General features: G+C 41.8%; 1 protein-coding gene and 1 long non-coding RNA gene across 6 annotated transcripts in view; both read left to right on the top strand.

Annotated features, from left to right (window-relative positions):
- The first annotated feature begins 1,741 nt into the window (after window positions 1-1,741).
- Window positions 1,742-21,411, top strand: part of SFXN1 (sideroflexin 1) — a 24,381-nt gene continuing 4,711 nt past the window's right edge. Inside the window, exons 1-10 of one of the 5 annotated variants that reach the window (XM_018073618.1) lie at window positions 1,742-1,872; window positions 3,182-3,260; window positions 8,164-8,240; window positions 11,681-11,855; window positions 12,495-12,665; window positions 15,006-15,104; window positions 16,413-16,488; window positions 17,090-17,175; window positions 18,324-18,451; window positions 18,987-19,036. In XM_018073618.1, coding sequence (XP_017929107.1) covers window positions 11,692-11,855; window positions 12,495-12,665; window positions 15,006-15,104; window positions 16,413-16,488; window positions 17,090-17,175; window positions 18,324-18,451; window positions 18,987-19,036 — 774 coding nt within the window. In that variant the 5' untranslated portion in view covers window positions 1,742-1,872; window positions 3,182-3,260; window positions 8,164-8,240; window positions 11,681-11,691. Of the gene's footprint in view, window positions 1,873-2,445; window positions 2,506-3,181; window positions 3,261-8,163; window positions 8,241-11,680; window positions 11,856-12,494; window positions 12,666-15,005; window positions 15,105-16,412; window positions 16,489-17,089; window positions 17,176-18,323; window positions 18,452-18,986; window positions 19,037-21,411 lie in introns of those variants that run through there. The other 4 variants (XM_018073616.2, XM_018073617.2, XM_018073619.1 and 1 more) reach the window with 4 other exon arrangements.
- The window catches only part of LOC108639892, a 4,603-nt gene continuing 2,238 nt past the window's right edge, over window positions 19,047-21,411 (top strand). Inside the window, exon 1 of the long non-coding RNA XR_001920800.1 lies at window positions 19,047-20,410. This is a non-coding gene — a long non-coding RNA (uncharacterized LOC108639892). The remainder of the gene's footprint in view (window positions 20,411-21,411) is intronic.

Genomic DNA, 21,411 nt, shown 5'->3' with positions numbered 1-21,411 from the left:
ATTGCAGATGAAAAAACACATGTAGTCAGAGGTCAGATATTTTTTGTGACTCCTCAAATTCACCCATTTGCCTGGCAGTTTGTAGCTCATGAGCAATTGGTGGTGGCTGCTCAGAGCCATCTCAAAACTTTTCAGGATTCCTGGCAAAATATCAGATTTGTTTCTCAGCAATGGGAGAAAATACTCGCCTAGTGAAAGAGAAGTTACGTAGCTGTTCAAAACCATCTGCACTGAGTATGGAGCAAATTATTAACTAGAGGAATGAATGCAGCTTTGCATGTACAAACTCAGAGAAAGAATTTAGGTATTCATACATCTACATTAGAAAGTCTGCAAGCAGAATTTCAATTGTAAAATGCAGAAACAACCCAGGTGTGCTTTTAAAGCAGATTAACAAGTTAGTATCTTTGGCATATAAGAAAATTATTAGAGGCAGAACACATCAGTCCTCAGAATGTAAACCATATACCACAACACCAGTTATACCCACAGACAACTAATTTATTTCTGTGCACGACATCCAGCTGTTTCCATTTTCTGAAGAAGGTATCTTTCCTGCTCAGTCATTGCAACGTTTTTAGCAACAAGTGTTATGGCCAGATACCACCAAAGATATATTCAGTGTTGGATCTGTCAGTGGTCGTGGAGACCGGGATGTGCCTGACAAGATTAAAAAGAATTAAAGACACTAGCGGGGAAGTACACAAATCGTGCACAAATTTTGTTGTGCAAGAAAAATGCAGTGCAAGGGTATCAGTGCTAGTTTTTACTCTTTCATGATGGACTCTCATGGGTCGGATTGGCACGGTCTGAGCCATGCTGAGCTGGGGGGCACCTGTCAGGTTGGTACTGGTCGATACTGGTCGGTACTGGTCAGTACTGGTCGGGTCGGGTCCTTTCGAGTCAGTATTGATCGGGTTGGTACTGGTAGGTCCTGGTCAGGTGGGCACTGGTTGGGTCGGGTCTGTATTGATCGGGTCTGGTTGGCACCCAAGGGAGCAGTGTCATCCCACAAAGGGTGCTCCCCATGCCCGTGGCAGCTGCAGGACAAGGTGCCCACTGCCATGATCCTGCCCGGGCTGACCCCCTGCCCTCCCCGCGGCTGTGGCCTGCCCCCGCCAATCCCAGAGGTGCCTGTTCGCATCCCTGTGCTCACACTGTGCCCCTGCCAGCCCCAGGGACAGTGTCACCTGTCGTGACATGTTGAGTTACAGACCATGGGTGTGAGGTAGAAGGTTGCACAGTACAGATGTGGACTTTGGGAAGTGAAAGAGGAAAACAGAAGGGTTGAAATTCCTGAGTGTTTCTACTGTCACAGCAGCCCAGCCACCCCTGGGAGTAACAGAAAGAAGGAAAGTTACAGTGGCGAGGCCACCATTTGTCCCAGTGCCAATTTCCTCTTCCACAGCTGCATCCAGAACATCAGTTCTGGATACTAGCAGCTTTGAATTGCTTAAATAGAGATGAAGACACATCCTGCCCTGAAAAACATGGACAAAATAACAGAACCACGATGTGCAGATTAGAGTGTTGCTGCTTTGAGCCTGGGAACAGGCTGAGTCCAAGAGAAAAGCAACAGCGATGCTTTTATAGGAGCACTGCTGCCTTCCCAGTGCCCATATCAGACACCAGGGTTATGGGTTGGGAACCCAGCTGAGGAAGGGATGTACTGCTTGAGTGTGAGCAAGCCCAGCAAGGGGGTGACAGTGACACGTGGATGATCCTTATGTGGATGGTAATGCATTTTTTATCTCCTCCTTTAGGGGAGAGTGACGGGACAAGGCCTCTTGTACTTGAGCAACCTTCAAAGCAGCCTCCTGAGCTGTTGGTGCTGTCCTCATACAAAGCAGTTTATCGTCATCTCATCGCCAGGTTTGGGGTCTTTAGTGTGGCTTGGGTTTCTAATAATAAACCTGTAACAACAATCCCAATCCAGTGCAGCCCGGAAGAGACCGAGGTCAGACCTCATCGGGGTCTGCAGCTTCCTCACGAGGGGCAACAGAGGGGCAGCTGTGACCAGGGACAGGACCTGAGGGAACAGCCGGAGCTGTGCCAGGGGAAGTTTAGGCTGGATGTTAGGAAAAGGTTCTTCTCCCAGAGGGTGGTTGGGCTCCCCAGGGAAGCCTGATACAGCGTTTGGACAACGCTCTCGGGCACATGGTGGGATTGTTGGGGGTGTCCTGTGCAGAGCCGGGAGTGGGACTCTGATGATCCCTGTCGGTCCCTTCCAGCTCAGGAGATTCTATGGAATAATTAATGTAATTAACTGTGAGAGAACCGTGAGGCACTCCGGGCAGCTCCGGTGCCCCAGGGCAGCAGGCGGGCGGGCGGAGGGCGAGGCTGCCCTGGGCGCTGCCCGCACGCCGCGGCCCTGCCGGGCCTGCCCGCCGGGGCGGAGCGAGGCGGAGCCGGGCGGCCCCACCGCCTCCCCGGGCCCGCGCCCGCGCCGCCGAGCGAGGCTCTTCCGGGCAGCGGGGCCAGGGCGGCGCGGGGCCGGCGGCCGCGGTGAGTACCGGGGCCGGGGATGGGCGCGGGCGGAGGAGCCACTGCCGATGTCACCCCCAGTGCTGTACCGCCGGCTGGGCGGGGACACAGCCCCCCGTGTCGCCTCAGCCCTCTCCACAGGACACCAGCCCCGCGTGTCGCCCCATCCCCTCCACAGGGGACCAGCCCCGTCGGTCTCCTCTGTCACCCCGGCAGAGGCCCTGATCTGTTTGCCACCCCTGTCCCCTCCACAGGGGTCCAGGCCCATGTGTCATTTTCACTCTGTGGGGGTCTCTGCTCTGTACGTCACCCCGTCCCCTCCACAGGCACCCAGCCCTGTCTGCCACCTCAGTCCCCTCCATAGGGGACCAGCCCCCCATGCCACCCCCTGGTCCCTCTGCAAGGGCCCAGCCCTATCTGTCACCTCTGCTACCTCTGCAGAGACCCTGATCTATTTGTCACCCTGTCCCCTCCACTGGGTCCGGCCCCATGTGTTATCCTATCCCTTTCGCAGGGTCCCAGCTCCATGTGTCACCCTGTCCTTGTGGGAGCAGGGCTGGGCATTGGCAGTGCCACACAGCTGGCACTGTGGGGCTGCCTCCTCCCTGCACACATCTCAGCTCCCTGCTTCCCCACCTGCTCCCAAAATCTCCCCCTGACCACTCGCTCTCCCCTGAGCTTGGGCTCTGTGTCACAGGGATTGCGTGGCAGCTGCACAGATCCCAGGCCTGCAGGATCGTCCTTTCCAGGGGAGGAATACACCAAATAACTTCAAGGTCAGATACCTGATAGCCAGAGATACGGATTTTAATTATGAGTATTGATATTTTTATTTTTTTTAATTATAAACAATTTATTGTTATTATAATGGGAAAGGGGGAGTGAAGACTGGCTTTGTATCACTGCGCAATTAAAAAATCACCTGTATGGATCCTGTTAGAAAAAGATACATGAAATAGTGAAAAAGTACAGAAAAGGGCCATGAACATGCCTGGTAGAGCCAAACCTCCTGCAGTTTACCGGTGGGGGTGTTAGAAACTAAGGAGCAGAAACAAGCTTGCAGCGATCAGGACTGAAATAAGAGCTTGCACTAACCCTGTTTAGCAAAGAAGGTTTATTTTTCTGAATGTGGAGATGAGGTGGACACGTGTCATCTCTCTGTGTTTGATGGGGATGGGAAAAAAAGTGGCAGATTGAAAGCCAACACTGCTGAGTTGGCTGCAGGAGCCTCTAACATCTGGAGGTGGCTTTAGTGCAGAATGACGAAATCTCTGGTCCAGTTACATGCCAAAGATGGCTCCTGTTTTGAGGAGAGAGCCCCAGCAGCAGGCTCGATCCGTTTCACCCAGGCTGCTGCTTCTGTTGCTAGGCTACAAGTGGGATGTACATTTATAAGCAAAAGAAGAAAAAAAAAAACAAGCATCTTGTAGTGTTGCCATGATTTGCCTTCTCCAGCGTTTCATTTAGGATTGCAATAGGAAAAATCATAGTGCAGACAAAGATGTTTTTTTCCATCTGGTGATTTAAGTAGGTATTTGATGGTAGAAGCTGCTTTGGGGAATGAAAACTTGGCAAGTGTCTTTGTTAACATTTGGTGTAAGAACATTGCATCATACTTCTCCCAGTCATCAGCTGTGCTGCTTATTTCAAACTGTGGCAGCAAACTAGTGCAAATAGAGGAATACCAAATACCATTGCTTACCAACCCTGGTAAGTCTGCTATGTGCTCTTTTGCCACCACACAAAAATGCTTTTTTTCCCTAGAAGTTCTTCTTATTTGAACTAATTAACTGCCCTGACTGACATCCCTGGAGAAGGCCTCGTGTTCTTTTCTTTACCAGAGCAATTAAACTCTGGGTAGTAGCTGGGTTTGCCTTTCCGCTGTTGCTTTGCCAATGTGTTGTAGTTTTAAAGTAGAACAAATCGCCTTTTACTAATGGGAGGGTGGTTAATCTCCTGTCTTTTCTCCTAAGCCAACACAGCAGCCATTTGGGTGGCCATTGAGGAAAACTGGGCATTGGAAAAGAAAAATCTGAGTTTGTTCAGACAAAGGAGCCCCAAAAAAGAACATTGTGTTATTTGAGGAATAAAGAGGCCTAACAAGACCTCTGAGTATTTCTCTATAAAAGCAGCATGCAAAAGAAAGGAAATGTTTCAAAAGAGCTCAACTGTGCAAAAGCAAACAACAATTTGGTGCAAGGGACGCTTTGCTAATAAACATGTTGGAGGAAGAAGAGCTGTTCTTCTCCCCATTTTATAGCAGCAAGTACTTTTCTCAACCTCAGGGGTTTCCAGCCTACATCTCATTTTTCAGAGCAGAGCACGGATAGCTGGACATCAGGCTGTTAAGGCACTGCTTTGAAAAACAGAGATTTAGGGGCCTAAGTGTGTCAACTCTATTTTTTCTCTCTCCCAATGAGTCTGCACATAAAATGTCAGCAGCATGTGACTCTAACTTTTGAACTATTCCTATAATAAAGAATCCTAAAGAGTTCTGTTAAGAAAGAGGTAATGCTGTTACCTTCTGTTTTTACTGGATTTTCAGGGAAAAGCCTGACTCTCATTTTTTTAAAAAGGAATTCATAGTTGCCTCTAGGAGATTTTGCAAATGATGATCTGATCTGAGCACCTTTGCATCACCTGAACTTAGGGCTTTGAGTCCTGGTAAAGGACACCACACAGGTTATACCTTTCTTTCACTATTTGTGTTGACTCACTTGCCCTCCTGTGTGCAGGCTGGTTAGAATTCTCTTTTAAGCTGGAATACCCAGCACATTCCATGTTTTGTAACTGAGAATTGCAGGTTGTAGTTTGGGAGTTTGTGAGATGTCACAATGTGCATTATCGCAATTATGTCTGCACTACTTTTGGATGTAGAATTCTCTTCAGACTTCTCTCTGGGTTCACAGTTACATCACCATGAAATTTCTTTTTCTATCACCCTACTCCCAGTTTTAGCTTAGATACTGGAAAAAACTGACGAAGTTTCTTACTTATGGAGTGCATTTTTTTCAGGGCTGGGGTTAAAATACAAGGTGTCAGTGACATACAAAAATATAAATGTTTCCAAGCAGGGTAGCAAAGCTGCTTTTCATCATTTATGTGCTGCTGCGTGAGTTCAGGTTGCCCAGAATTTCCAAGACCATGTGCCCATCTGGATTTTTCAGTCACGCAATACAGTTTATAGATGGTATAAAAAAATGATCAAATGTCTGAGTTGTTCAAAATTGTGTGGTATGTTACTGTCTGAAATATATTAAATAGTAATTGCTACTCTCTTAGCTGTTGCTTTGATTGGAAAAGTGGTTTCGTGACCTTCAATGGGATGTTTAAAACATGAACTTTGAAAAGGAACTGCAGAGAGTTGAACTCCTGACAACTCCTGAATCTGCATTTTGTATAATTGGTGCAACTACTGTTGTTAACCTTTAAACAAGGTTTAAAGTTTTCTGCTGTTGCTGGTTTTGTGGCAAATCTAAACTTAGCCTTTGTACCAAAAGTGTTCATCAGACTTTGTGCTGGTTTTGTATGTAATTATTCTTAAGCCCTTATTCTTAAGCCTTTTTCCCCCCTCCAGTTAATATTACTATTAACCATTAGACCACAAACTGGCAGATGATTCTATCTGATCAGAGAGGGCAAGAAATTTGGGTATTCTTGGTACTGGGGCTTCCACCCAGTTCATTGTCACTTTCTGATTGGAAGTACAAGATGTAAAAGCATTAATGATTTAAAATAAAGATTTCTGTATAAGAAGTTGAGAGTTTCTGTTCAGATAAACTAAGACCTTAGTCATCAGTGAGTTCTAATGTGCTTTTTATTAAGTTTTTATTTTCTGATTACTAGAGCTGGGAGAGCATTGGGCGAAGGTGAGGAGGCAGCGGGGAGATCTGGAGAGAGAGCAGTAGAGAAATTTGCTGTAAAGCACTTGGGAAGTGCAGTTTTGCACAGTGGTGTCCTCTCTGGGATCTGCCACCTGTATCCCCACATCTCATTGCCTCTGGTCTGCAGAACCATGTGCTGAGAAGGTGCCAAGCTTGGCTAGTTCTTTCACTTGACAGTCACAGAATCACAGGATGGTTTGGGTTGGAAGGGACCTTAAAGATCATCTCATCCCACCTCCTGCCATGGGCAGGGACACCTTCCAGCAGACCAGGTTGCTCCAAGCCCTGTCCAACCTGGTCTTGAACACTTCCAGGGGTGGGGCAGCCACAGCTTCTCTGGGCAACCTGTGCCAAGGTCTCACCACCCTCAAAGTATAGACTTTTTTCCCCAATATCCAATCTAACTTTTACTCTGTTGATTTGAAGCCATTCCTCCTTGTCCTGTCACTCCAGGCCCTTGTAAATAGTCTCTCTCTACCTTTCTTTTAGGCTCCTTTCAGGTACTGGAAGGCCACAATTCACACATCCCTAAGCGTCTCTTCTCCAGGTTGAACAATCCCAATTCTCCCAGCCTTTCCTCGTAGGGGGAAAACACAGTCATGTGTTTATGGAAAAATTTATGAACTCACAATCAGTTACAACTCTGAAAACACGCCTTGGTACACGGGAAAAGGCGCGGTGTGAAATAGGGGTAATAAAACCTCCGTGTCAGTGCTGGGGACACACACAGTGCCAAAAACCATTCCTGGTCATGGGAATGCCGTGCCCTGCATTGTTAACTCGCTGGAGTGCAGCGGGAGCGGTTTTGCCCAGGACAGCTGATGCTCACCCAGACAATCCGGCAGCACGAGGCAGGATTTAGCTGCTGTTCTCCATGGGCAGTTTGGATGCAGCCGCCCTGGTCTGGAAACTGAAAGGGTTTAGTGATGTGACTGTGCCAGAGAGCATAGTCCTTTCTTTATTGCTCACTGAATTTAGTGGTGGGGACCGTCACCAGCTGCAAGGTTTGCAGGTACCAGAGCTTCTGTTAAATAATTTCTAATTGATCTGTTCTTTAAAACAGTGAAAATATGTCTAATTTCCTTCCTTACTGCCTGTTTTCCATGAAAGATGTTAATTGTTTGACCGTGTTACAACGCTGTCTTTTATCCTTTCCATTACTGCTGATCCTCCTCTGGGAACACGACCTCAAAGTGATATTTCACTATGGGTTATTACAGTAACTGATGTGTTTGTAAAATTCACGTTGTTTCCCAAATCCTCTGTTAATGCAATTGTTTGTGGAGGAGAGTTGTTTTGGTATCAGCTTGGGCAATTTTGCTGTACCTTTCCACCTTAACATTTCAGGTGCTGTTGATTCAAATGTTTGTCCTCTTTCAGGGTGGTCTCCCCTCTGTTGGTACTTACTGATAGCAGCAGGTGAGAACAATAAATTCAGGTGTTTATACATAAGCTCCTTAATTAGTTATTAGTAGTTATTGAGGTTTGCCTTCCTTAGTTGACTGTAACAAAGCAAACAGTTTTATCTCTGTTGTAGAGGAATTGTGGTTTTGCTTTCCAGTTCCTTTTCAAACTTTCTATTTATCTCAGGGTTCGGATGGATTTATTTAAATTTGATTTAACCAAAAAGTCCTTTATTTTTTCTTTACACAATTAAATTATGGATAATGAGAACTTAAATCTTGGGCATACTTAATACAGATGGAAAATTATGTCACTGAAGGTAGTGGAGTTACACCCTTAACAAAGCATTGTAGTCAAAATAATAATTAAATCTTAAGTTGTTTTATTACTGTGCCTTTGTTATTATTTGAATGGCCTATGCAAAAAGCAGCACCTCTCTGAAATTGTATCTGAAAATTAAGGTGACAGGTAGGTAAAATAGTGTTGCAGCAACTTATATTGAGGGTGTTGTACCTATTTCTTGGAGTTTTACAGTCTCACTGTTTAAATAAAAAAAAAATTTAAAAAGCCATATAGTTTATAATGATGACTGTTTGGCTGTTAGATAATATATAGATGAAACCATTTTTGTGCACCGTCACCATTTTTACTTCATAGTTGGACATTTTGTTTTATAAGAGGATCCCTTTGAAGTACCTCAGCATTTTATTAGCTTATGTTTTTGCTTTATGGGATTTATTTCCCTTTTCAGCATTTACTAATTGGGTCTGATAGGTCATGAGTAGCATCATACAGTCTCTTTTAAACAAGAGGTGGGGCTTTTATTCTAAAAACATTTTGCTGGAAAACTTCTAAGTTTTCAAGACAGAAATTCCCTTGTCCTCTTCGGTGCTATTGTAACAGGTCTATGACTCAGAGTCCCAAGACTGGCAAACACAGCCACTCTTTTCACTTCACTGCAAGTTTTATGTGGTTCCAAATTATATTATTCCAGTATCTGAGTTCTTTTACACTCCTTTGTACGTGTGACACCAGCTCCTTCTCTGTGGGCATTGGTGGTCTGTCTGGTTCATTTTAAAGTTCTTTAGGGCAGCAATGTTCCTGCTTATCTACTAAAAGGGCAAATCAGTTATATCAGTCACATCACTGAGAAAAGAAAATGGGTTTGGGCACTTAAATAGCTTTCACCTAAAATTTTAACCCCCTTTTACATGAGATCTAACCTTTTTCAGGGTAGACAGCTGTCCTGCCCACACATCATATGCAGAATTGGAGGCTATATACTGTCCTTTATCTTTATTAAGATTGGTAATAGTAAAGTCAGCATTTTCTGTTGCCACTCTTCTAAACACGCACATTGAGTTCAAGCATGAACTTTTGTTATAGCACATGTATTAATGGATCTTGTCCATTTTCCTGGTAGGTTCCTTTTTGCTGCTGCAGCACTAACACTTCTTGGGTAGATTTACAAGGAGAAAGAAAGACCAAAGCATGTGCTGACATGCTCCTGCTAGTTTAGTCTGGCTAGTCTGGGTAACAGCAAGCAGAAAGGCATGGAAATAGGAATTTTACCTTGTGCTGGCAACCAGAGTGGTTGTGTATTGTCTTTGAGTTACTTTTACTTTGCTAGAGTTTGTTACAGCCACCCTGGTTACTCTTACCCCTACTGCTTAGATCTTGCTCTCTCTTCTGCCATCATACCTGCAGATAGACAAGGGCTGAGAGTTTTTCCAGTTTACAGTAAGTTAGACCTCTCTTGCACCTCAATCTCTTGATTCTGGCACATCAAAATGTTTAAATTAGCTATGCTCTATGATCCTTGTTCATTGTTTTCCCTGCAGATTTAAGGCTAGGCCTCAAGATTTGTAAACCTTAATCCTCCTGCATCTGCAGATCTTGAACTTGAGCACAGTGGTCACCCAGGGTGATCACTGGTTAGTCTGTTGGAGGATCGTGGGAGTGCAGACCTTCCGTGCTCCCTGACCTTCTGCTGTGCCTCTTCAACATCCTAACCCAGGAGACTGAGCTGACCTCACTTTGCTTTCACACAATCACGGGATGGGTCAGGTTGGAAGGGACCACAGTGGGTCATCTGGTCCCACATCCCTGCTCAAGCAGGATCATCCCAAAGCACATGGCACAGGATTGCATCCAGACAGTTTCCTGCCAAGGTACTAAGTTCTATCAGCATCAAAGCAGACATGGAGTAGGTCAAGTGGGGAGGGGATAAAAACAGGGTGTGAAAGTGTTGTATTCTGTGTTCTGTAGATCCACCTTGAACCATCTGCAGTGAAGGAAGATATTTACTGTTTAGATTTCTTATTACTAAATTACTTGGGTTTGTGGACAAAAGTATCAGAAGGTTATAAAAACAATTCACAGACAACCCAGTAGTGTATATGCTAATCAGACTGAAAAGAAAGAACTAATCAGAGTGAAAAGAAAGAAAAGAGCTTTTATTTAAGGACTGCTTTATTCAGCATTCATTAGACAGCTTTAAACGTATTATCATAAGCTATCCTAAGCATATTTTAATCTTTTCTTAATGAAACAGATAATTTAATTATAAAAATATTTTTACACTTGGACTTTCCTACAAATGACATACCAATAGGGAAGCATTCATAGAACAAGTTACCAGCCCTAGTGTCTAGATTTTTATCTCTTTTTTTTGGTGGAAAAGAGTTTTTGAATAAATGAGTGCACTTGCCTTCATAGGGCTTTGTAAAACCAGCAGTTCCCCCTTTAGACCAGAAGATGGACTGTTGTTTCACAATATGTAACTGTTCATGGGAGGGAATTTTTAATTATAAAGTAGTAAGAAAGGGAAAAGAAACCTGAGGAGCATCTCCTGTTCAGATACTCTGCATGAGAATTTTGTTCTCCGAATCTGCCCTGAGTCATCTCTCATTTCCATGATCTATGTTCATCTGTGATGTGCCTGGTGAGAAATGTATCACATGAAAATAATCCTATTGATAAAAGGTCCTGTGCAATAATGAACTTAACAGTGAGGGAAATGTGAGTAGAAGAAGGGGACAAAGATTAGTTTCCCCTCCTGTACCACATTTACTGACCTTCTGGAATTATAGAATCACAGAATGGTTTGGCTTGGAAAGGACTTTAAAGATCATCTCAGACAACCTCATGGTGTTCTTGAGTTAAGACGAAAATACACTTCAGTGGCAGCTTATGCTATATATATTAGTTGTCCTCATAATAATGATGTTTTTCCTATTAAAATGGATAAAATGCTGTGTGATATCATCTGTATTTATATAGATCCAGTTTCCTTCAGCCATTGAACAAGCATTATTTGGAGGATGTTCTTTTTTTAACTGGCTACTGAATATGTTGCAGAAATTTCTCTTAAGACAGTTAAAATTGGTATAGTTTGTGCTATGGAGGAACTGTCCTCCTTTCATTAGATGTTGAAGTAAACTTAGTCATCCTGAAGTATTTTTTAATTTTCTGGGCTTTATGCCCCATAAATGCAAAACTATGTTAGCTCAGTGTCCTTCCTTGTAGTTCTTTAACCATCTTTGAAGTATCATTAGGAGATCTGGTCATGTGTTCATAATGGGGCAGATTGTTGTATTATATAATCTCTGTGTTGTTAAAACATGGATTTAGAGAAATAACATTTATTAAAAGAACTTGGTGGTTTGTGTTCCTAAGTCTGTTTTGTTTTGCTAGGCCAGAGAAGTTAGCTGGATTTTACTAAATATTTCTTCTGTTACTGCACTTCAGGCATCTCTTGAAATATTTGATTTCTTCTTCCCTTCAATACAGTATTTTCAACAAATTTTCAGGGTTTTTTTACTCTAAACATAACCACTTCTTGCAGGTTACAGATGCATTAGGAAATAAGTAGAATTCTGTTGCACATTTTTCTGTTTTCTTCACAGAGTTTTAGAAGATGTCAGCAGATATACCATTAAATATTAATATCAAGGAGCCTCGATGGGATCAGAGCACTTTTTCTGGACGAGCCAATCACTTCTTTACTGTAACAGACCCCCGGAATATTTTGTTGTCTGATGCCAAACTGGAAAATGCAAGGAAAATTGTGCATGATTACAGGTATGGCATTGACTGCTTCTACTGCTGACCCAAAAAACGTCCATGTCAATGATAAGTACGTGGTGATGTATTTAAAAGGAAATATTTAAAACACTGCTTTCATTGCACCACTCTTTTTTCTTACTTTGGAGCTTGAAACCCTTTTTTTAAAAAACAAATTTGCAAATGGATGGGGAAGAGTTGTGTCAACTGAGAACTCTTGTTAAGGGTTCTGAAATACAGAGGTGTCTAATTCTGAAAATAGTTTATATGACAGTGGAGCTTAAAACTTCCTCTTGTGTGTTGCATTGTTTGGAGCAAGTGGTGTCTTAAATACTCACCAAGTGAATTTTTAAAGTTTCACACTAATGGCTCCAGAGATTTTAGGTCTCAAATCTAGTACAGGTTTGAGTAAATACAAATTTGGTGCTGAATATATTGACTAAGCCAACATAACCACTGCTGGGAGCTTTGATTCTTTTCATTTCACCAGTCCATTTAAAAGCCAAAGAAGATCTATGAGCTAAGTGTGAGGCTTGATTAACTTAGAGTGAACATCCCAAAATCCTCTGATGCCACACTTCTCACAGGAGGTTGCAGCATTTTATAACAGTTGTGCTTTTTGCTGTTGTGTTATTTTGTTTTTTAACTTGTCCCAAGACTAGGTATTGTAGCACCTGGCTTGACAGAAGATGAGTTGTGGAGAGCAAAATACATCTATGATTCAGCCTTTCACCCAGACACTGGTGAAAAGATGGTCTTGATTGGCCGAATGTCTGCTCAGGTCCCCATGAACATGACCATCACAGGTTGTATGATGACCTTTTATAGGTAAGGGATGGCAATATAACACATGAAATATTTGCCTACAAATTAGATCAGTGAAAGTCAATGTTATTGTTAAAAGTTTTATAATAACTGTTTTTCAATGTAAATTTTTGCTTCCTTTTCTCTTCTCTCTTCACATTCCCTCACACTGATTAACGGTTCCCTCTAGAAGTAGTTGTGAAATAAGCCCTTAGCATCCTTCACCATCCCACTTTTCCTCAAACTGGGAAATGTTCCAAAATCCCATCTGTGTAGGAGAGTTGTGAGGAGGACAAAGAGGAGGAGATACCTGGGAATGTCTAACCTTGTTGGTCTGGCATGCAGGATGTTCTGTCTGCCACGTGAGTACTCAGTATGCTTCGGTCCATCGGTCATCGAGTTCCTCCAGCTCCCCTTTGATCCCTACATTTCCTCAGAGGTTCTGGAATCCAGTGAAGTCCACAGCAGGAGCCAATGTGATCCTTTAGCAGCTTCTATGTTAAATATTTTTTGGCACAATGCTTGGTCAGCAGGAACTGCTCAGAGAAAATAGCAGTGGTGTTTTGAATGCTGAGATTGTACAAACTCGACACACACCCCAAACAGGGGCCCAGCTCTTTTGAACACGTGTGTGTTGTAAAAAACAGTCAATAATATAAATAAAACCCTCAGTGCAGCTGCCTATTCCCAGGCACTGCCTCCTGTTAACTGTTTATTCTCTTACACATATTCTGTTATTCTTATAACACATAGAGCAGCTCTGTATCTTTTCTTTGCATTATTGCTCAAATTCACAACTAGGTGATTTATTAGCCTGGAAGGCATTGGTTCCTTTGGGCCAAATCCTCAGCACTGCAAACAGGACTGTTTAGAAGTCCTTGGATGATGCAGTGTATCCTCTCTGTCACTGTACATCACATGCTCTGGTTACTACTGGCCACTGGAAGAAGCAAAATCCCTGTTATACCTGTGAGGGCTCTTCTATGTGCAGTAAGACAGTGTGAGTCACACCTAAACCTTAGAGCAGGCCTAACATTCTCTATACACCAGTAGCAAGGAAAAAGGAAAAGATGAGTTAGGAAAAGGGTTGCACATGCACAGGAAGAAATGAGGATGAACAGCAGCAGTGATGGAGAAAATCCAGCTGGTTTATCACTGTTACTTTGGCATCTCAGATACTGGAAACCAGAGGGAATGATGATACATTCCCAAATCTCCTGAATCTTTCAATTTTTTTGCAATTTAAAGAAATAACATACCTTCCCAATCAGAATGTCATGACAGACACACATCTTCTGCTCTAGCATCTCTTCCTTGCTTCGCCCTGTTACAGAATAATTGGTACAACTGTTGCTGCTTCTTTAGCCCTCAGTTTCCATATCAGCCCTCTGATGAAAATCACATTCCTGTTCAGCTGCTGCCTGTGTTATTGAATAATTTCATTAAATATAAGCTTTAGAGTCCTATGAAATGTGATTTTAATGATCAAGAAATAGTTTTCAGTAGCAACTGTTACTTTTAGTGGCCTGGTTTCCCTAAATGAAATTTTGGTGGAGCAGAATCTTCAGTGATGTCTCCACTGTGGACAGAGATTGTGGTCTGAGTGCACAAACACATAATTTTCCCATGGTATACTCTCCTTGTAAAATGATTATATCTGCAGTTTAACAGGGACCACATCAGCCTGTTAAATGGATACTCTGCAACTGGTACAGCACGTATTTTTTTCACTGCCTCCTACCTGTGCTCACTAATTGGCACCTTTTTGTCATGCTGTATTGAACCAGACTAATTTGTGTTATGTATCTCTACTTAAACATGCAGATATTTTAATGAAAATAATTTTTCATTTTGGATTTGCCTCTTTTAATCTGGTTGTACATGGGACTGAATGTTTGTCGCAGAGGTTTATTAAAACAATGGCATTATATTAGCTTTTTGAAGACTGAAGGGATAAACCCTGACTCCTAAAATCCACCTCTCAGTCACTTATGGAGCTTCCAAAAAGAACTAGCAGACTGTAGAGGAATAATAACCCTGGAAAAGCATTCTGGAAATTAGAGCATTTCCTGTTTCTCTGGGTGTTTTTTATAGAGAGGTTTGCTATAATGCTTTTATTATTACAACAAACCTTTGTCCCAAGTGAACCTTGCTAGTCAATTACAATGGTTTTAAATTCTTCTCCTAGAAGAATTCTTGATAATAAGACAGTATCTCATTTACTGTATTGATTCATGTAAATAAACAAGAACCTCTGCACGGTTACTGCTTGCAGTGGCTTTTCTTGATTTGCCATCATTTTTCTGTGCTATTGATTCAACTGCGGTTTTAATAATAATAATTACAATTGTTTCTCTTTTCAAGAACGACACCAGCAGTGCTTTTCTGGCAGTGGATCAACCAGTCCTTCAATGCTGTAGTAAATTACACCAACAGGAGCGGGGATGCCCCAATCACTGTCAGGTCAGACACTGAACCATAATTCTGATGAGTTTACAAATTGCTCTCTGATGTACTCGAACATGGTTGGGCATTAAAGTTTGAGGTGAGAGAAGGCTAAGTTTTCCCATCTATACTCATTATTAATTTGATATGCACCAATGAGAATTCTGAGAATGACAAAGGCAAGAACTCCATTTCTACCATTAAAGGCAAACCCCCGAGCACCTTGATCATGAGCTCTTAACAGTGTAGGATTTAGCAGGAGTCTGTGTTGTAGGGCTCAGACAACCATTTGCAAGTGCCTCATCAGTTTGGTGTCATACCAGCATATTTCTAAGCTGATATTTTGGACCTTTAGGTGTGTCACTGTGCCACCTTCTCAGTGCACAGCACACACCACACTGGAGGCTTATTTACAAAAAGAGGTTCCTGCAAGGAAGTGGTCTGTGCTTCTTTCTGTGTGATGCCAAAAAGAGAGACTAAATAGATGCAGAAAGCTAGAAATCTCAAGCTGAAAAAGGAGAAATCAAACTGAAAGAGGGGAAATTTAGGTTAGATATCCAGAAGAAATTCTTCCCTATGAGGGTGGTGAGGCACTGGAACAGGTTGCCCATAGAAATTGTGGATGCTCCATCTCTAGATGTGTTCAAGGTCAGGTTGGATGGGGCTTGGAGCAACCTGGTTTAGTGGAAGGTGTCCCTGGCCATGGCATGGTAGTAGAACAAGATGTACTTTAAGGTCCTTCCAACCCAAACCATTCTGTGATTCTATGAATAGAAAACTGGAATTGCAGTGCTTGACTTTCTGGTTTTGGGGCTGACTTGCTTAATGATGGCCAGGAGAAAGCCATGGATTCAAGCATTTACAGACACCTCCTAACTGGGAAGTATGTACAGTGTGGTTTAGAGCAGTGTTTGCAGCTTAGCTGTCTGAATGTATGGGGTTTGGTGTGGTTTATTTTAATTACTATTCTAGACCTAGCCTTAGAAATCCAAACTGATTTTATTAGGTTAAGCAATTGGGAAATTAAATAGAGAACTAATCCTTCAAGGTGTTCATTTAGACACATGGAAAAATGCTGAACAGGCACAACCAGCAGAACCTGATTCAATATTACAATGCTGCTTGATAGATGACTTTACTGCTAGTGAAATAAAATGGTTTAATTTAGGGTCCTTTTAGATCTTCCCTCCACATCTTATTGCAGTAGCACAAAAAGGTCTACTTCTTAACTTCGGGGGGGCGTAACTACATGTGTGAAATGTAATTATTTTTAAAAGTGACATAAATGTAGCTGTGCATGTGCAAACATTTTAATTTCTCTTTTAGCCAGCTGGGAACAGCCTATGTTTCTGCCACCACCGGTGCTGTCGCAACAGCTTTAGGACTTAATGCACTAGCGAAGGTATTGCTGTATTTTTTTCCATTCTCACTAGGCTGTGGTGCTCTGTGAGATGCTTGCAGCTCATTTCTGCTCTGGTGTATCTGTGTCATGTGAACAGCTCCCACTATGGAGTTCTGATGGCCTTTGGCAGCTCCTTTCTCTACATCACAACCTTATTTTTTCCCCATGTAGAAGGTTTTATATATGTTTTTCAAACAGCCTGCACTCCCATATGTCAGACAGCCTTGTGTTTGGTTAATGCAAACTGTATCTAATAAGGTGCCTTTTTTGCAGTTTCTTTTTCACGTTAAAGGCATTTAATAGTACTTGCAAGTTAATTGGAGTGGAGATGTAATTACACTTCCCCGTGATGCTACTAAATTCAGAATGATTTCGCCACCCTCCTGCCACTGCTCACTCCTGAGAGAAGCATTTGTGACTTATTTCATGTTTATTGTTTTTCTACCTCTGCCCCACCAATGAGTTTTCACTGAATTTTAATGTAAAGGAAGTAGGTCTGGTCTGTGATTATCAGATGAAGCATTTGAATATGACCTTTGGGAAAGCCAGTGATTATGTAAATTTTTTCTTTTCCTTTTCCCCCCCTCTGTGTGTTTTACAGCGCGTCTCACCTCTTATAGGACGGTTTGTTCCTTTTGCTGCTGTTGCTTCTGCAAACTGCATTAATATTCCACTAATGAGACAAAGGTAGGAAAAAGAACAAAGATCACTCATGCTGGAAGAAAGGATGTTACTGAGTTTGTAGATCAGCAAGTTATTAAGTAAGGGACATTCTATATCTTTAGCTTGTTTCAGACCTTGCAAAAACCTCATGCAGGATCTTGTTTTGACTGATTGTTTGTGGCAGGTATAAAATAGAATATCCTCATTCTCTTCAGTCTTGGATCTCAGAAGCCACTTGATCTACTTGGATCCTGGAGTACAGACTCCACTTTGAAAGAATACAGTAATTTGAAAAATGGTGCTTCAAATCCCACATGCAGAACTTAATCATAGAACTGCTCTGCAGTTCTGTTCGATCATCTGAGATTACAAAAATATGCAGTTTGTCAGAAACAAGCTTTCATGTGTTCTGATTTGACATGGAGTAAGAATAGTAGTAGGGAAAAACAAATTAAAAGCATCCTCTTAACACAAGGTTAAAAAAGGAAATATTTAACTTTTGTATTTACAGTGGAATTTGATCCTTGGTACTATTTTATCTTTTATAAAATATGAAGAGAAGAATAAAGGCAGTCAGGATACCTGCAGTGCTCTCTGCTTCTCCCAGTATGAGTTTAACACCTAACCCTGCTCTTGAGCAAAAGACCTAATAGAGAATAATGCAGCTACAGAAATGTAGTTTGTGCATCATTTTATACTTGCAAATATATTCTTAGTGGTTGAAATGAAAACTCAGACTCTAGAACGCCAGAGGGGAATTTTCACATAGACAGTGAAACTAATCTTCTGTATTCCATGAGCTGTCTGTTGGAAACAACTGATAAGGCAATCCAGAATATTCCATTTCCAATGTGCTCTTTGAAGGAACTTTTCCTTTCTGAGTGCTACAGAGTAAAACACATCTCCTTTCTCCCTTTCTTGGAAGTGTGACCAGGTTCAAGCAGCAGATTGTTGTTACAAATATTCAGTTGATAACTTTCCAGCATATTTTTCCCCAGATTTTTCTCTTTTGAAATTTTTTGTGCTGAAGAGTGTTACAAACAGGCTTAGAAAATAAAATAAAACAAAACACATCAGTCTTATAATTGACAATTTGAAGGGACAAAAGGTGACAAAAAAGGGTGAATAAGTTCACCTCAAGCGCTGCTTTATTTTTACTCCTTATTCAACAGAGAAATCAAGTTTGGAATCCCCGTCACAGATGAGGATGGGAACAGAGTGGGTGAATCATCCAAAGCAGCTCAGCAGGCAATCACCCAGGTGGTTATCTCAAGGATTCTTATGGCTGCTCCTGGAATGGGTAAGAATAACTGCAGTCCTGTGCAGCTCCTGTTTGTCAGTTCCTAATGTGAGAGAGAGCTTCGGTCCCAAGTGATTTTTCTCAGAGGCCAGATTGCCTCACAGTTCCTCAGGCAGTGTTTGCCTTTCTGGTAAGAAGTTCCCCAGAGAAATGTACATTTCTCACTGTGAAATCATCCAAAGTGTGTTACACTGAAGTGCAGCAGAAAAGCTCCTGGGATGCTTTTGCAGAAATAATACAGATAGCAAAGGAATGGTAGCAAATTTTACTTGCTTGGAATTGGTTTAGTGCTCTTGTCCAGTGCTGAGTTACTGAGCTCAGGTTTAGTTACATATGCAATTAAAAGTTTTGCTTATTGGGAGAATTTAACTCTGTAAATACCAGTTCTGTATCTTGAACTGGCAATGTGCAACAAAAACTCAATGAATGACAAAAGGCTGTGAAAATTGTGTTAAGGTGTTAGTTCGGCTAAACAGAAAATGAAAACAAAGTGCTTTTTTCTCCAAGGTTAATGCATTTTTTATCTTACTTGCAGCAATTCCTCCCTTCATAATGAATACATTGGAAAAAAGAGCCTTTTTAAAGGTTAGTCTTACATAATCTTATGTATGTCAGATCCTAAGCTAATATTTTAATGAATATAAAATACTTCCTGAGGCTTCTTATTTGCCTCCCAAACACTGTGGGAGCACATCCCTGTAAAACTTGCTTTACAGCTGTCACTTGCTTTCTGCCTTTCTCAGGGATAGCTTGGTTCTTTTTATCACAGTGTAAAATGACATTCAGAAAATAGGAACTTTTTTGTTGTTATTTTCATGATTGTTCTTAAAATGCACAGTTTTTCCTATGAAATCTACCTTCCTTATACTCAGTCTTGGAATAGAGTTTATGGGGGAAAAGTGTGAACATTTTAATAATGCTGTTTTTTTCAGGAGAGCAGTAAGGAGGCTTTGCTTAGCTGCTGTAGTAGCAATCTGAGGTGGGAAACAAGAACTCTCTTTTGAAAAAAATTCTTTTGAAAATCATCCCTTAAAATTTACTGGATTTAATGTGCAGTATAGGCATAGAATGGCCATTCTTCATCAAAGATTACTTATTTCCTCTATTCTGTTTATGCTAATGTAGGGTGAAGCCAAACCCCTGGTGTGAGTAAATCCATAACCTGCATCAACATTATGCACTCTGTGTGCATGAGAGGGTAAAGAGCAATAATGAAATGAGTCTTAGGGTTGTCTACTACAAGAGAAATAATATTCAGATGAGGAGGTCTTTCATTTTTTTACCTGTAAAGGGAGTTTCATATTCACCAGCTGATATCACTGATTTAATTATTGCGTAGCTCCAGGCAAAGTCTCTGCCTGTGAAATCCACCTAACAAGCTTAAGAGAATCTTATCTCCTTCCTATTAGAAAAAGTCTGAAAAGAAAGCATGATCTGAATCTTCAGACCCTCCCTTGGAAAAGTGTGTGGGGACTGGGAGGACAAGCAGGTGGAGTTGCCTGTTTTGTTTGTCTAAAGTGTGTAAATTATACCTCTTACTATTTCTGTGCTTCCTTTTACCTGTGCAGTGAGATTACATAGTTAGGCACACCATTTTAAAGTGCTTCTGTAGATATAAAAGAGGAACAGGTTGCCCAGGGAAGCTGTGGCTGCCCCATCCCTGGAAGTGTTCAAGGCCAGGTTGGACAGGGCTTGGAGCAACCTGGTATGGTGGAAGGTGTCCATCAATTTATGCTATCAGTTCAGCTGGCAAACACGTAACATTGTGAAGAAGTTGCAGCAATCCTCAGGGTTTGGAGGCAAATATCTGTTGTTTTTGTGTGGTATAATCAATATAAGGGTGTTGTGAATTTTTCAGATCAGCAAAAATGAGCGATTTCTTCAGTGACTACTCAGTGGTCTTTGGTACCATCATGACCGTTTATGCTCACCTGTTCCTCTCCCTCAGCCTGAGAGACTGTGAGTTCAGGTGAAACACTGCTCTGCAGGTAGTCAGTGGTAACACTTGGTAGAGATTAGTATTAAACCACTAAGGAACGAGCTGTACTTTTAACAAACAGCTACTGCATGTCCTCTTGAGGTTCCAGAAGCACCATCCCATTCACAGCACTCCAACACCATCCCTGCAATGCTTTTCTAACTCACTGTCCTTGGCCTTTGCTTTGCACACTACCACCCTTGGAAATAATTCCTGAATGCTTGCCAAAGCCTTTTAAGCAACACACAAGGCCAGAAAATAGGCAAATGGTTGTGAAATGATAAAAAAAAATAAAACGATGGTCTGCAGTCAGACTGAAGGAAATGTTCCTTGAATGCTGGTCTGTAATAGCAGCCTGTCATCCTCTGATATTTGAAATGAGATGTAGGTCATGTAGCACTATTCATCCCCCCACATCCCCCAGTGTTTTGCACTAAGACATCGGTGTGAATTAACAGTATTCCCAAAAGTTATTGCTAGAAAATGAATCAAGAATGGTTTTAGAACACAAGCACATACTTACAGCTTCAAAAAGCATCTAATTATTTCTGACTTGAAAAAGTGTTTTTATATGTACATCTGATTTTGCTGTGGGTTTCAGCAGCAGCTTTGGGGCCCTTTTAGGTGATTATGCAGTGTTCTAGTAATTGATTAAGCTGCATAATGTCTGGTTTCATTATCCCTACTGACATACACACCTGACTAGCTCTTTGTAAAACCAAGGTATTTTACCTGCTGCAGCAGGAGGATCCATAAACAACCTTGCTCTGAGGCACAGCATTTACTGACTTTACTTACAAGTCACTTTTCTCCTAAGGAAAGAAATTGGGTTTTTCCATAAAAATTTACGAAAACTCAAACACTAAAGTTTTAGCTTGTATTATTACTCTTGCAGCTCCAGCTTCAGTTTCTCTCCTGTTTTGCATACTGTATTAACATGCAAGTTTTTCCAGAAATTTCCTCATATATCTTTAAAACAAGT

This window comes from Manacus vitellinus, unplaced genomic scaffold (assembly GCF_001715985.3).
Source record: "Manacus vitellinus isolate BGI_N305 unplaced genomic scaffold, ASM171598v3 scaffold_25_pilon, whole genome shotgun sequence".
Lineage (NCBI taxonomy): Eukaryota > Metazoa > Chordata > Aves > Passeriformes > Pipridae > Manacus > Manacus vitellinus.
Note: the sequence above shows the minus strand (reverse complement) of the source record. Positions and strands in the feature narration are given on the sequence as shown.